The sequence below is a fragment of the Chaetodon trifascialis genome, chromosome 1, assembly GCF_039877785.1.
Source record: "Chaetodon trifascialis isolate fChaTrf1 chromosome 1, fChaTrf1.hap1, whole genome shotgun sequence".
In the NCBI taxonomy this organism is placed as follows: domain Eukaryota; kingdom Metazoa; phylum Chordata; class Actinopteri; order Chaetodontiformes; family Chaetodontidae; genus Chaetodon; species Chaetodon trifascialis.
In genome coordinates, this window is record NC_092056.1 from 28,545,992 (window position 1) to 28,563,043 (window position 17,052).

The following is a 17,052-nucleotide window of genomic DNA, read 5'->3' on the forward strand; positions in this document are numbered from 1 at the left end:
TCAAATCAAAATGTGATGATTATCCAGCAGTGGTGGTGAAACTTTGAATCACCTTCCAAAGAGTGAGCATTTCCAGCATGGGGCCACTCTCCCTCGACAACCTGTCACCTTGAGAGATTTGTCTGTGAACACTGAGATGTGTGATGCTGCTCTGCCTAGGGGCACTGCTGACTGGATCATTATCTTTCCAATAATGTGAACCTAATGAGGGAGGTATGAACACCACGTATCCCTGTTGATGCACAGGGTATAGATACGAGTGGATACATCATCTTTAATCTTTGTCATTGACTTATATCATTACTTATCATTTACACACATGTGCGCACACACAAACACTTTATATAATATGTGTATATATAGCAAAATGCATGACCCAAAATGCCACACTCAAGCAAAGAGTGTGGGGCAGCTGTGGCTCAGGAGTCCTGCCCTGGCCTCAGCAGTCCACATGCCAAAGTATCCTTGAGCAAGATACTGAACCCCCAAAACTGCCCCCAATGCTGTGCCATTGGTGTGTGAATTCATATGTACATCACTTTGGATAAAAGCGTCTGCCAAATGACTAATTGTAATTGTAATTGCAAAGAGAACAGAGGCCAAAAAAGGTTTTAATGTCTTTAATGATCACTTGTATCAGCAGCCAAATAAGAGAGACAAGAGTTTCCAGAGTTTGGGGAGGTCTTGATAAGGAGGAGGCAAGCCAGGTGTTGATATAGAACTTTTCCAAGAGGCAGACAGATAGGGCAAGGATGGGGACAAGTGAGGGCAAGGCACCTGAGCACATACACTAGAGAAAAGAAAGTTAGGTAGGCAGGTAAGCAGGCAAATAAAAAGGTCAAAATTACTTGTCTGCTGCTACTGTGAAGATGAACAGACAATTCAATAGATACTGAGTGTAGTAGCTGGGGCTTATGCATTGTGGTGGCAGGTGAGTCTTGATTGAATGAGAGGGGGTTGGATGGAGGGGCACAGCTAACTAGAGCATACTGGTTTTAGCTGTAAACATGGAAAACAAGGTGTATCCTTAAAGTGGTTGACAGTTTTAGTTTTATAGCGGTGGGAACGATAATGGACTCAAATGTGAAAGGGCTTAAGAACCGGGGAGACAGTTTCTAAGAGTCAGTGTTTAGAGGGATATTTTTGGAAGAAAGCCAAACTTTCTGACCTGGTTTGCATACAGGAGCCTCCCTGCGCTGGTGATCGGCCATCAGCTTGTCTCCTCTTCTGATCTCAGTAAGGCAGCACAAGCCTGTTGTAAGCATACTCCACCCATGGAAAACAAATGGACCAGAGGGTCGGATTGGAGGCGGGTACGCACCTTCGGGCAAATTCCAGGTCCTGATTGGCTCTTTCAGTCTGGCTGTTAGTTTGAGGATGGAAACCTAAGGATCGACTTACTGACACCCTTAGTGCCTGGCAGAATTCCCTCCAAATTTGGGAAATGAATTGGGGAGCTCACAATGTCTAGGGGCATACCTGCAGACGAAACACATTCTATACTAAAAGATCAGCCGTTTCCTTGGCAGAGGGAAGCTTAGGCAAGGCAACAAAGTGGGCGGCTTTGGAAAATTAGTCTACAGTGGTTAGTTTGACTGCGTTACCTTGGGATGGGGACAAACCCGTGATGTAGTCTAGGGCAATGTGCAACTAGGAGTGGTAAGGATAGGAAGTGGTCTGAGAAGTCGAGCGGGTGCCTGGTTGGAAGTCTTCCCCTGGGCGGACACAGAGCAGGCAGCGACATATGGTGTCTGCCCCCATCCTGGGCCACCAGAAATGTTGTTTTAATATTCTCAGAGTTTGACTGGCACTGGAAAGGCAACAAAGTGGGCGGCTTTGGAAAATCGGTCTAAAGTGGTTAGTTTGACTGTGTTACCTTGGGATGGGGGCAAACCCATGATGTAGTCTAGGGCAATGTGCAACCAGGGGTGGTCAGGATTGGAAGTGGTCTGAGGAGTCGAGCGGGTGCCTGGTTGGGAGTCTTCCCCTGGGCGGACACAGAGCAGGCAGCAACATACTCCCTGGTGTCAGCTAATTGCTTACTTAATACCTCTCCCAGGTCGTGGTGTTGGGGAGGCACATTGGACAATTCTGGCGGCTCTATAGGCTTGGAGACAGGGGAAATCTTTGAGGGAAAAAGAGCCCCTAGGAGGCAATGTGATATGCAAAAAAACCTCCAAGCAGTTATATTATTGTGTGCCCAATCGATCTGAGGGTTGTGAAATTTTAACCAGAAAAACCCAAGCACTAGGGGGGTGTGCAGTGCAGACTGATTTGCTCAGAATGATTGCCAGACAGGGTGATAGTGACACACCAGCACAGTGCGTTGTGTTACCCTAGTGAGGGAATCACCATTTAGGGTGTTAGCCATGACAGGCGAAGGCAAGTGCTCCAATGGTAGACCACATTGTTTTCGGCCGTCAAGTTGTCAATAACGTCCTCTGCCCCGGATTCCACCAGCGCTTGGAGTTGGACAGAACAAGACTTAAAACACAGGATAGGTAGGACAGGTAACTGAAGCCTTGATTTGGGTGAGGAGTTATTTGTGGGCAGACTCCAATACTCCCAAAGCTATTGGTGAGCCTAATCTTTTGGCCACATAGGGCAACTCCTTATGAGGTATAAGGTTAAGGTTAGCAAAATACAGGACCCAAAATGCTGGAATCTCTGTTGTTACCACGATGAATGGATGATTCGATGAATACTGGGTGGAGAGCCTGGGCTTATGCTCTGTGGCAGCAGGTGAGTCTTGATTGAGTGATTGAGTGCAGTTGCGCTCAGGGAGAGGAGACCGAGCCCAGCCTGTCAGCCACGCCCTGCAGGGAGACACACTGACACCAGACAGACATGGGAGAGACAGACAGGAGACAGAGGGAGAGGGGAAACACAAGACACATAGGGGAAAAAGAAGGGGGGACAACAGATCTTCAGAGAATGTCATTTTTTAATGATAAGTTAAACTCTTTCAAACATCTTAAGATTAAATGTAAATGTAAATGTGCTTTATTTATACAGCCCTTTACAACAACCTTTCGGTGAACCAAAGTGCTTTACAATAAAATGAAAACACTGAGAGACAATAAAACAATAAAACCGAACAGAATGAAATACAATAAATAACATACAATAAAACAAAGTTAATGTCATCACGCTTATTGGGTTGTGAAAGCCATCCTGAATAAATAGGTTTTTAATCTAGATTTGAAGAGGCCCAGATCAGAAGCCAGACGTATTTCAGCGGGGAGCTTATTCCAGAGCCTGGGAGCAGCAATGGAGAAGGCTCGGTCACCCCAGTGTTTGTATTTTGACCTGGGCACTTCCAACAAGAGTTGGTTGGATGACCTCAAGGCTCTACCAGGCTCACGAACAGTTAAAAGCTCAGATAAATAAGGTGGTGGGAGGCCATTAAGAGCTTTAAAAACAAACATTAAAAGTTTAAAATCAATTCTGTATTGGACAGGAAGCCAATGAAGGGAGTTAAGAACAGGAGTGATATGCTCTCGTCTGTTTGTGTTGGTTAAAAGACGGGCCGCAGCGTTTTGCACAAGTTGAAGGCAACTGAGAGAAGACTGGGAGACGCCGACATAAAGTGCATTGCAATAGTCTAATCTTGAACTGATTAGTGCATGGATGGCTTTCTCTAAGTCATGGCGGCTTAAAAACATTTTAACTTTGGCCAGTAGACGTAGCTGGAAGAAACTAGTCCTGACAACATTGTCAATTTGTTTGTCGAACTTCAGAAGACTGTCGAAAACCACTCCCAGATTTCTGACGGTTGGACTGAGTTTTGATTAAAGGGGAAAGTATTATTCCTGCAACTGTATGTTTAACATTTTTTGACCCAAACATAGCTTAACCATGTCATATAATATTGCTACTTCAGTACACAAGAAAAGAACACATTTACTACCCATGACTTCCCATCATAGAAACAACCACTGTAACAGCCATATATAGTCAATGTTTTCAGCCTAGTCTTATTTACTAAATTACCCAACCATCCTGTCCAATTTTCCTCCTCAGTTTGATGCCTAATTTCTTCATTCCCTCCGCTCCTTGCCTTTTTCTTCCTTCTGTGTTAATGTGTCTGCAGTTTTCTGCTATTGAATGTGGGGGTTCTGGTCTATTTCAGTAAAAGCCCTCCTGGAGACTTGGCTCTGCCAAAGTGATGATCAGCAGATAAAGGTAGTATTGTAGTTATGTCTACCATGTTGTTTAGTTAAGCAAACAGCAGAGAAAGGAAATATGTATTTTGATTTTGCACATAAATGCATCTGTGGGATTGTTTTACTGCAATTCTCCTACTTTGACTGGAAAAGAAATGGTAAATAATGTGAGTAGTTGCTATAAAAGTCAATAAAAACAGGCTTCAGTAAACTGGGAAGTACCAATTAGGAAAGCAATGGTACTTTTGCTAGAGATGTGAAACTGTTTTTCAGTGAAACCTGGAATTACAATAAGTTCTAGACCCAAGACATGTGATTCTTAAGCATTTGGAAGATGGTAAAATGTATGCACGCCTGCTTTTTTGACTTTAGTTCAGCTTTTAATGCCCTTCAGCCATATTTTTTGATTTGGATTTGGATTTGAAACAAATGCGTGTCAACCCTTTTCTCATTTAGTGGACCTCTTTTCTGACAGATTGTATACAATATCTCAAGCTCAAAAAACCATCTGACCCCAAATTCTTTATTATTGAAGCAGGATTCTTATTATTATTGATTATGCACAACACCTGCATAAATCAGATGTGATCTTATAAGTATCTCTATGTCCATAATAACATGTTTACCCGGCAAGCCCATGTTGACAGCCTATGCTCCCATGTACAGCAAACATTGTTCTTTCTTGGAAGGCTCAAAATCTAGGCTTGCCTGTCATGTTAAAACCACCATGAATGTTATAGAGAAGAAAGAGCAACAGCCCCTTCAGCCTATATACTGGCAGTCGATGCTCAGAAGGGCACAGACAATAAAGGCTGATCCATCCCATGTCCTCCACTCTAAATACGACCTTTCATTCTGTGGCAGACAATATAGAGTACGACTCGATGGCGACTCAATGGTTTAAAAAAAAAGAAAACGCCTCTGTGCTTTCTTCTGTCTCTTCTATCTTAAACAGTAAGAGCATACAGCAGCATGAGCCATAGAGGCCATGACCCCCAAAGGGGACAGGTTGTGCAATATGTTGTTTTAAGGCACTTGAATGTATGTGTATATGATTACTAGTATGCAGTTGACTGTAGGCGGCACGGTGGGGCAGCAGGTAGTGCGCGTGCATCACAGCAAGAAGGTTACTGGTTCGATCCCCGGGTCAACTAAGAACATGCAAACTCTGTGCGAAGTTTGCATGTTCTTCCCGTGCATGCGTGGGTTCTCTCCAGGTACTCCGGCTTCCTCCCACAGACCAAAAACATGCTCATTAGGTTAATTGGTGACTCTAAGATTGCCCTTAGGTGTGAGTTTGAGCGTGAATGTTTGTATGTCTCTATATGTTGCCCTGCGATCGACTGGCGACTGGTCTAGGGTGTACCCCGCCTCTCGCCTGTTGACAGCTGGGATAGGCTCCAGCCCCCCCGCAACCCTGGAAAGGGATAGTCGGGTATAGACAATGGATGGATGGATGGTTGACTGTATCACATGTTTACGTACTCTGGATGTGTAATGTAGAATGACACTTGTTAAATGCTGCGACACTGAGCCAAAGAAAAATTTCCCCAAAGGGACAATTAGGAATATCATATATCGTGCATAAGCTACACACTGCAGCATATGCTGTAGAATGTGTTAATGTGGCCCTTGTCTCTACAAGTGGTTTATTATTTGATTTGCCTAGGTTCTGCCTTGGAATTCCTTTGTAATTAAACTTGAACGAGCTCATTTACTGTACAAGGGGAGCATGGAGACAAGGACCAAGTGAAATTGCTTCCTCGCATGTCTGTGTGCCCATTAGTTCGTCTCATTTTTCCCTTTTCCTTACACACCCAAATGTGCTGTCTCTGCTCACTTTTTATTATTGTCCCAGAGGGGAGCAGAAAAAAGAGTAAAAACTAATACACAGAATAAAACACCAAATAAATATGTGGCTGAGGGGTAAGAGACAGTTTGAACACGTCCTGCAGGCAACCGGACAGGGAAAGGGTGTTGCGCCTTATATCTCATAACTCACATCTGCTTCACTCTATTATCTGTATCATGGTTGATACAGGACAATAAATAATATTTTTTCCCGAAATGGTAGATACATGTTTATGTGTTAATGTTTTAAGCTACCTGTTGCCAATTGATGCTAAGAATCAGCCGATGTCAGCATATTTTAATATTTCTGGAATAAAGCAGATCAAAATCTGGTCTTTTCCTCACTGTTCACTAACTCTGATTAGCAAAGAGCAGTGTTAAAATGACAAATGTCGCTGGTGGCAGATCATATCAGCTGTCACTAATTAATGTTCATTCAATGAGTAACTTCATAACAAGCCAAAAGTAAATGCATCTGTTGTCTGGTTAAAGTGCTCTCTGCAATCTGCTGTCTGTGCTCAGCCAAAGATCATTCCTTAGAGAAGAGCTTGATTCTGTAACACCACTGTACAAGCGCGAACAGACTAGGGATCGGCCAATTATCGGCCTGGCCGATGATATCGGCCTAGATTCGGCATATTTTCGATGATCGGCATCGGCTGTTTTTTCCACTGATAACCGATAAAATTAATTAATGTATTTTAGAATGCACTCTTTTGGCTCTGATGCAGCTGTCTCTCCGCCTGAAGTCACCGCTCTTGGCTGTGTAACAATGTCCCGCCCACAGCCCTCACTGATTGGCTACATGGCACAAGTGAGTCAGTGACAGCCAATCGACACTAAAGCCTCTACATGCAGCGCCACAGACAAGGAGAAGCAGACAACTGCTCCGCCGATCCAGTAGAGATAAAGCAACAGAGTCAGTCGAAGTTGTAATAAAACCCTCTATGATGAAGTTTTAAAAATACCACAACCTTATGATTAATTTCAGTGATAACATGCAAGCTCAGAGTTGACATTTCACAGACCTACTTGTCTAATTGCATCAAGCATACGACTTTGCAAGATAAATACTGTCATGCACCAAAAAATGCCCTGCATGTTTGCATCTGGGGCATGTGCATGTGCAATTGGAGGAATCGCCGATCGATTCCTTTCCCCTGTGACTTGACTGTGACGTCATTTCAGCACTTTTCAAGTCGTACCCGTAAACTTTAATTCGTATTCACAGTGAAGACTACGTGGTCGTAGAAAAATGAGTTGTATTCACAAGACTTTGCACTCACAGCTTTCAGACTCGTACTGTACTCATATAAAAACAATTGTAACCCAAACCCAATTTCACAGACTCACGTATATGACAGCAGAATTTTGTGTAAAACAACTTTTATGACACACAAATTGTTAACTTTACAAATACGAAACTTTAATTATGGACACGTCTTTTTGACAGCTATCTTACACCATAGAAGAAGACATAACGACATACCGGTAGGTGGACTATAGCAAGTATAAGGGAGGAAAACCTGCTGAATTCCGCTGTTTGGCTCTGGAGATGAAGCTGTTCACAACTTCAACAGGGCGTATTTCATGATGACCCACCGCTACGTTATAACTGCCACAACTGCTTTATCATATATCGTCAGTCAAACCATGAACCATCAAATATAAGACATTTATGCTATGTTGTTTATTTGTCTTGTCTATTTCTTTTTTCTTTCTTTCTTCTCATTATTGCATATGTTATTATTGTTCTACATTATTCAGTCATGTATTTTTTTTTTTTTTAATTATATTCCCTGTATAATCACCCAAATGGTTGTTTACTTTTTCCCACTTATTTTTTTGTTATTCAATTGTTTCCTATTTTTTAGTCTTTATTTGTAACAAATTCATTTTTTCTTTGTTTTTTGATTATGTTTTTCATGGGTGAGGTTTTTTTATATAAGCCCATTCGGGTTTCATACCTCCCCTTTGCACATTTCAATCACAATAAGTGTTCATAATATCATAAATGATATGTTGTGCTAAAATATGTGCTAAAATAAATAAATAAAATAAATAAATAGCTGTGGCCAGACGCACAATAATAATATAGGCCCTTTCGGCTACCATTACTCTGTGGGAATAATAAATCTCCTAACGTGTCTCAGCCTGTTGGATGGCTCCTGGTTTATCAATAGCCAACACCAGAGGTGATTATAGCCTATAAGTTTAACAGTACTACACGCTAACGTGTCCTTGTTTGTTTACAGTCGCCTCTCCCTCAGCGGTCACGCTCTATGGTTGCTGCACTATGGTGCAGCAACTTAACTACGGGTGTTAAATGATTGTCTTTTTGCCTGTCACTTGTAAAGTCCAGGGATATGAGTCAGGCAGAGAGCACACGTTGAGGAGATTATTCTCAGTGCATTTTATTTTCAATCAATAAATTTACTGTCGTGTCTACAACTCGTGTGTAATGAAGCCTTTATTGTTTGCATTTATAGTTGCGAAGTGCCTTATTCTTATTTATGTAATACGACATACAATTCTGAGCACAAGAGTTTACATCTAGCCTACTGTTCTGAGATTCAGAAAATGCCTTCATTTCTCTAAATATATATAAATAAATATAATAATGAATAAGGAATTATAAGTGAAAAACTCTGGGAACCCCTGAAAATTTAATCTTTATTTACTCATTATGCTGTTTTCTGTAAAAATTTCATCTGAAAAGTAACTACTAAAGCTATCAAATAAATGTAGTGAGCCAAGGTTCCTGCCACCCTCTTTATTGGTTTGCTCTTAATCATTAAGGGAAAGGGAAGGGAATCATTAATCATCACTTTTTGTTTTAAAATAATTAAACTTAAAGGCATTTCAAGTAAGTTCCCTTTCAGTTGATTCACTCGGTACAACACATATTGTATGGGATATCACGCCCCCGCATGGCCTGACTGAAGACACCTCTATTCATGCCTTTACGGCAGATGACCTGTGGTGACGTATGTGAGGCCCTGCCTGCACATATATACGTGCATTACCACAGTCATCCTTCAGTTCTTACGCTCTTCACCTCGCCCCCCCCGAACCGACGACCGTGAAGAACAGCCTGCCCATGTTCCCTGATTTTGTCGCGGAGCTCACCTCGACATGGAACAAACTGCTGTCCACCCGCGCCACTGTGCCCGGCTGTGGTCAGTTTTTGGACCTGGATGGAGCTGAGAAGGCTAGTTTGGTCAACCTCCCGTCCATGGAGGCGTCCCTGGCAGCCTATCTGGCCCCGGTCCAGAACCACGGTGTCGGCGGTCTCACCACGCTCCCGTCCAAGCATTGTAGGTTCTCCGCATCACAGCTGGAGAAAATCTACCATTCACAGGCGAACACGGCCCGTGCACTGAGCTCCGCCACAATGCTCCAAACATATCAGGCTATGTGTCTGGCAGAACTCGGGTTGCTCATGCCTCCCGACAGTCCACTGTCCCCTCTCCTGAACGAGGTTTGAGTCGCCATGGATTACATCCTCCGTGTGTCCTGCTGTGCAGCGCTCTCCCTGGGAAGAGGGATGGCTTCTACGGTGGTGGCGCAGGGGCACCTGTGGCTGACTCTCTCTGATGTTTCGGACCGGGACAGAGCGGTCTATCTGGACAAGCCAGTGTCGGCTGAGGGTCTGTTTGGTCAGTCGCTCGACGCCATCCAGGCTAAGTTCAAGCTGAGCACGCAGCAGACCGCAGCTTTGAGCAGCATCATCCCCAGACGGGATACTAAGCTCAAGCAGCCAGCTAGTCTGCACAAACCGGCACCGCCGCCTCCTACCAAGAGGACGGCGCCGCCCATGACTTCAGCGCCACAGCCGGTGAAGCAACGGACAACCAGCCAGAACCCACGCCCATCAGCCTGGAGCAAGGGTCCGCCACCAGGCTCAAGAAGGGCTCAGCGCCCTGGAGGAAGATGAAACAGTTATCGTAACGTCAGGATCGACTCTGGAGGGGCTTCAGCAGCAGGGAGACACTGCCGCCCCTCAGTTGTTGCCGCCAAAGAGGCCGCGTTTATGTTTCGTTCAGGGGTCCGGTCCCGTGAGGCGCTGCCACCCCCAAACACAGTCTCCCAAGCACATCACCCCCTCACACACAAGTGCCCCAAATATGGTGCCTGTTGTTCATTCTGTGAATGTAAATGTGCATTTATTGAATTCAATAAAGACTTTGTTTTGTTCTCAAAACATTGCAAATCAAATGAGCCGGAGCAGACCAGTGTTGCTGTTCCCCTCCGGCATGCCAGAGAGCGATAGCCCCTCCCCCACAGTGCTGCAGGTCAGTCGGCTGGCGGTTCACCTCCCTCGGTGGCGCGCATGCCACCTTGAGTAGAGCGGACCGTTGCCATGGGTTACCGTCTACAGTTTGGGTTCGATCCAAATGTGGTGGCGACGATCCAGAATGCGAGGGCATCATCTACTAGGGGCCTATATGCCTACAAATGGCAGGCATTTGAGCAGTGGTGTCAGGACCGAAATGTGCTCCCATTTCAGTGCTCTATTGTGGATGTTTTGACATGCCTTCAGGAGCTGCTGGATAAGGGTCTCTCTTTCTCAATGATTAAGGTCTATTTGGCAGCTATATCTGCCTGCCATGTTGGTTTTGAGGGAGTGACACCAGATGCTCACCCTCTTGCTATGCGCTTCCTGAAGGGAGTTCGCAGGCTGAGGCCTGTGTTTAAACCCAGCGCTCCCTCATGGGATTTGGCGTTGGTGCTTGAGGCTCTTTGTGGACCCCCATTTGAGCCTATTGACTCTGCAGATATGAAATTTCTTTCATACAAGACTGCATTGCTACTTGCTTTGACTTCTGCAAAGCGAGTGGGCGACCTTCATGCTTCATGCTGCACCCGAATGCGGCGTATTTGCCTAAGATTATCCCCGCAGCCTATAGCTCTATGGCGTTTGAGCTCTTGAGCTTCTGCCCCCCTCCTTTTGCATCTGAGGAGCAGAGGAGGTTACATTCCTTGTGCCCTGTGCGTGCACTATGCACTTACATAGACCGCACCCAGGGTGTGCGTTTATGTGACCAGTTGTTTGTCTGTTTTGCTAATCCAGCCAAGGGCAAGGCGCTGTCTAAACAGCGGCTTTCCCACTGGATTGTGGGGGCTATCTCCCATGCATACAGCAGCAGGGGTCTTCCGTTGCCCCGAGGTGTGAGGGCGCATTCAACCAGGGGCATGGCGGCCTCATGGGCCTTGTTTAAAGGGGTTTCTGTGAGTGATATTTGCGCTGCAGAAAGTTGGTCATCACCGCACACTTTTGTTCGGTTTTATCGTTTGGACGTGACAGCCTCTTCAGTGGCTCACTCTGTCCTTTCTGCTGGGTCTACGATGCACTAGAGTATTGGAGGTTCGGCTCCAGTTCGGTGGCTGCTCTGCGGGGTGTGTACACATGTCCCATACAATATGTGTTGTACCGAGTGAATCGACTGAAAGTGAACGTAATGTTATGAACATAACTTCTGTTCCCTGAAGGAGAGGAATGAGGTAGCTGGGCTTGGTGAAGAGCGGCTATCGAACTGAAGGATGACTGTGGTAGTGCACTTATATATGTGCAGGCAGGGCCTCACATACGTCACTACAGGTCATCTGCCGTAAAGGCATGAATAGAGGTATCTTCAGTCAGGCCACGCGGGGGCGTGATATCCCATACAATATGTGTTGTACCTCGTTCCTCTCCTTCAGGGAACAGAAGTTATATTCATAACATTTCGATTTTGTGTTTGTGTTATTTTAAAAAAGTTAAGGTTATTATTATTATTTTTTTTTTTTTTTCACAAAACAAACAGTATACTGTATTCATTCCAGTCCCAGGTGTGTTACTCTAAATTTTGACACCAAAATTTTCATTTTTACTGTAAACGAATATCGGTTCTAGATATCGGCTATCGGTTTCACTTGATTATTAATAATCGGTATCGGCACTGAAAAATCCATATCGGTCGATCTGACTGAATAGAATGTTTCTATAGCTTCAGAGTGATATGTCATCTCTGTAGTGACTCATGTCAATTGTCAATTTCAGGAGTGCAAATCTCCCAGTTTAACTTTGATTCCCATTATATCAATCATTTAAGCTCAAAGACTTAATATTTTTTTAAACTTGAGCATAAAGTTTTTGGATTAGTAACTTGTGAAATATAACGTGTGTCAGATTTAGTATCTTACCACCACTATTTTAGTGTGTCACACACATATTTAATGAAAATGTAAGTATTTGATCGAACTGGATATCTGCATATATCCAATATTAAAGGAAAATAAAAGATTGGGAGATCCCAAATGGCCGCTGTGTCCAGTGCTGAAATTTTTTAAATTTTTATTTCCCACAATATATACGTATGTAATAATGTATGTTATGTATGTAATATATGTACAGTATATGTCATACTAGAGCACCAGCATTTCAGTATAAAACAAATGGACGCATCGGCCACACCTCCCCCTTTCCAGAAACAGCCATTATATCGCTCTCCTCAAAGACACAAGACATTGAACAAAACAGTAATATTACTTTGCAGACTACTATAAAACACACTTCACTCAAACTTTACAGAAACAAAATAAAACACACCAAACCGTCTCTCCACTGTTCAAAAAATCACCAACTCTGGTTTGGTCAAGATAAACTCTTAATTAGCCTAAACCTAAATCCATGTAAAATAATTATTAGCTTGCTAGCTATTTTGCTTGTGCCACCTACCTAAAACATGGTTTAGGTAGCTAAAGTTTGATGGTTTCAATTGAATTTGAATGCCTTCAACTGTGAAGGTCAGATTAAAATACACACAGTGTCAGTAATTATACCTAATGACTAATCAGTGCCATGCCAGCGGCCAGTAAATTCAGCAGTTTGACCCTCTCACAGTCTCAACCATTAGAAAAAAGCTCAGTCTGGGCCATGCTGCAATTGCACCTTTCGCCTGAAGGCTCTCAACTGTTGTGTGCAAAATTTAAGTCACTGCTTAAAGGTTTGTGCAGTGGTTAGTGACTTGTTTGTGCGGACTCATCAGATTGGCTTTGAAATGTTGTGATCTAAATGTCAATTTTTGTACACTTATGTTGGTGTCTGTGTGTTTTTTCTCTCCCTCAGTTACTTCATCCTGAACAAGCGAACAGGTTTCCTGATCATCAAGGAGAACGCCCCACCCGGCACCTATCAATTCCAGGTCCGTGTGTCCGATGGAGTTTGGCCTGACGCCGTCTCTACTGTCACTGTGCACGTGAGGGAGCTTCGAGATGAGGCCATCTACAACTCAGGGTCTCTCCGCCTGGCAGGTTAGATTGGCACTACAGAGAGAGACACACACACACACACACACACACACACACACACACACACACACACACACACACACACACACACACACACACACACACACACCACTGTCTCTGGTCGCTGGTCAAGAATGGTCCCTGGTGTCTTGTGATATCCTTGATCCTCCACTGGCTGTCCACTGGCTTCAAGTGGCTGAACTTTGACCCCTTCCGAGTTGAGGTTGTGGATGGTTTTGTTGGTTCTTTTCCTGGTGTTAATTCAGTCTCTTGTCCAGGGCAGTTGCTGTTTCAGATATAGTCCCCCACAGCTGTCGAGTGTGATGTTATACATGACTCCAGTTTGTAGATTACATCAGTTGTAAGCTACAACTATGTATCAGTTACTCACAGAATACCTATCTTATCAGTTTCTGTACATTTTGTTCAGCAATGGTTTCAACAACTCAAGCAGATTCCGTAAAGACCAGCTATACCGGGAATGCTGTTAATGGCAATGCAGGTACAGTTCTGAACATTGCACATGAGTGTAATAATGACTCTGAGCTTTCTCCTCTTTAAGATTGTCAGTGCTATTACTCCCATATTCACAAAGCCTGCTTCTAGTTTCCCTTTCAGCTTTGGACTTTTTCATGCACCGCTCCTTTATGTCAGCTTTGTTTTGACATTCGGTAAAAGGTGCTTCACCGCCTTGCTAATGGCCTTCCAAGCACACTTTAACCAGCTCACAGCTGCCACAATTGATGGCCTGTGACATTCATGCAATTGCAGCAACATGTAGGACCCATAGCAAGATCAATTTCTGATTAGCTGCTAAAATTTAAAGTTGCCTAAAAATGATAAACATCTTCAATTTAGTAACGTAGACGAGCGAGTGTGGTCATTTTTTGCAGACTTGTCCCCAGTCACAGAAAATTAATGAGAGCTGATTACTGTTTACTCTGGATGTTTGCAGTGTTTCAAAGGACTGTCACACCCTCAGTTAAAGATGTTTCCCTAGGAAAAGATTACACCCATTATTAATCCCTCTCCCTTGACTCATGGGATCTCTGTTGTCGTTAGCGCACACAGAGAAAAGTCTGTTTCCATTGGTTATGCTGGCAAAATAATTAGTGGAGAGGTTTTGCTCAGCCAGCACATTCTCCTAATATGCTGAGCAGCATCCATCATGACCTGATGTACAGCACATCGCCTGTCTGCTCAGAATTGAATTCGCTTGGGAGAGAAATGGGACATGGCTGAAAGATTTTTATGATTTCTGAGATATTGAAATAGGAACAGAGAGGGAGGCCAGAGGGTGCACTCCAAAGATGCGAGGAAGGGAAAGAGGGAGGAAGAAGGAAAGCATGGAAGGGAGAGTCAAGCCTCATTTAAGTAGATACAAGGATTTGTTCCTGATTCTGAAAATAGGGCTGAGGTAAAGTAGTCAGCACCAAACCCAGAGACGGTATGGTGGAGAGCAGCTGGTGCCCACATTTCAGTATTTGCAGGGAAATAAATGCATTTGCAAAAGGTGGATGAGCAAATGGATGTTTAAGATGAATAGCTCAAATCAAAATGAAAGAAACTGCCCCCGATTTTATTTGGTTTGGTGATTGAAACTTGTTAAGTATTTTTGATCCATTTAATTTAGAATAATAAGTTTAGGTTTTCCAACAACTTGTCTGTGTGTGTTGGGCGGTCACTTCATTGACGATTTTTAAATGGATACACTGTCATCGAAGGGCTGTTAGCTGCAGAGGGTATTGATTTAATAGCCCCAGAGGGACTTAAATTGAGAGCCAGAGAGCACTGGGGTCTGGCACTGCCGTGAATACAGTGTCAAAATCACTCACACGCTTTCAACCTGCAGTTCAGCAATGAACACTAAACAATTCACTAAACATGTAAGTTTGAGGTTGCATGGAATGTAATATCAAGGATTAATGACTTGAGGTGTAGGCAAGATACCAAAGCATTAGTGCGTGCGTGCGTGCGTGCGTGCGTGCGTGCGTGCGTGCGTGCGTGCGTGCGTGCGTGCGTGTGTGTATTTTATTTTTCCGCGTGCAGCTTTGGAGTAAACAGTCTCATTGATTCTCAGTCTCGGGGATTATGAAAATATTCTACTTATAGCATTACTTACACCTTCCTTGACATTCTAAATCCCATTTCAAGAACAAATGTGGATGCAATAAGGACGCACAAAGAAGGCACTTGTTAAATCTGCCTTGCTGAGATTAAGGCTCCCTCCCTCTGCCACTGTCTTTCTTGATATTGATGGAAAGGTAAAAAAACATGATAAACAAAAAGTCCTTGAAATGTCCACATGACTTTCACTTAGAGTGAAATGCATGGTGCACAGGGTGAAAGCACAATCAGAAGCCCACGAATGCATAAACCGCATAGAGCACATAGTATTATTACATGATAAAGGGAGAAGAACATTACGTACTGTTTCTTTCTGGAGATTTTCCTTTAGCAGAACATGCAGTGCAGAGTTGCTGACCAAAATAATTCACTATCTCTCCTTTCACATCTGTCTGCCCTCTGAGGTAAGTGCAAGTGTGGGATCAATACACAGAAATTGGGAAAAGCAGTTTTCAACCGCAGGGATTATGTGTGAGATACCTGAAACTCCTTCAGCTGCCTTGCGGATCTGACACTTTCCTCACCTCAAATCATCATTAAAATGTGCGGAACATTCCTTGAGACATACAGCACCATACAGTGGATTACCTGCAAACACCTGTAACCTGCTCAGAATCCATACTTTATCTATCAAAAGTAAATATTTTTGTCAATGAACAAGTCCTTGTGTCATTGTGCCATCTTGGCAATATAACAATGTTTTTCTGTGATGTAACCTGTGGCTACAGTTTTGATGACCGTGACTGAAAATGCCCAAAGCTGCACTTTTTCTGTATGACAATTTCAACAAGTGTAAACAGCACACAGCAGTACTGTATGTACTGTATGTAGGAGATTCAGTGCACAAGACTGGACAGTGTTCACATTTACACATGTTGCACCCGCTATGTTGGAGAACTGGCTGATCATTTATGAAAAGAGTCTAATATGAAAAGAGTCTAATAACAAAGTATAGAAAATATACTTAACAAATCGTTCACCATTTTGTATGTAGTGGCTTATAGAAGAAGAAGATTTGTTATGCTATATTAAGATGAACAAAATGAACAAATGTGTTGTGGGGATTAGACTCAACAGAGGAACAGTATAATATATTTTGATCAACATTTCATGCAGGAAACAGCAGGCAATTGTAAAAAGCAAAGCATTTGCAGTTTGTTCAAAAGAATGAGAAATTGCTTTTACTATGTGCACAAGTGACTAGATGTGGAGGATGAACAAGTAGTTTTGAGAATTTCCATTCTGATCTGAGAAATGTACTCAGAAAAACTGTAAGCGAGGAGCTAAAATGCAAATATGAAAAGCACAAGAAAAGCCACAAAACCTCACTGCCTTGTTTTCTTCTATTTGTTTTTCTTTGTGTGTTTAATAAACCACATACATACGATGGGTGAACGTGGTGAGGCCTCATACTGCACACCACCGTGTCAACAAATGTCTCTCATCCGCTCATCATTGAATTATGGCTGTGACTAGTTGTTATTTTGGTAACCAATTAAAGGGGTACTTCACAGGTTTAACACATCCAAGTCAGTTTACTGATGATGAGAAGTACAACTCAGCCTGTGAAACTCTGATAAATTAAACCTGATCAGACCTCTCAAGCCACAGAGGA

The 17,052-nt window shown here is 43.3% G+C and overlaps 1 protein-coding gene across 1 annotated transcript in view; it reads left to right on the forward strand.

Moving 5' to 3' along the window:
• LOC139329523 (neural-cadherin) overlaps positions 1-17,052 on the forward strand; it is a 325,949-nt gene that overhangs the window by 184,799 nt on the left and 124,098 nt on the right. Inside the window, exon 24 of the mRNA XM_070959899.1 lies at positions 13,129-13,313. Coding sequence (XP_070816000.1) covers positions 13,129-13,313 — 185 coding nt within the window. The remainder of the gene's footprint in view (positions 1-13,128; positions 13,314-17,052) is intronic.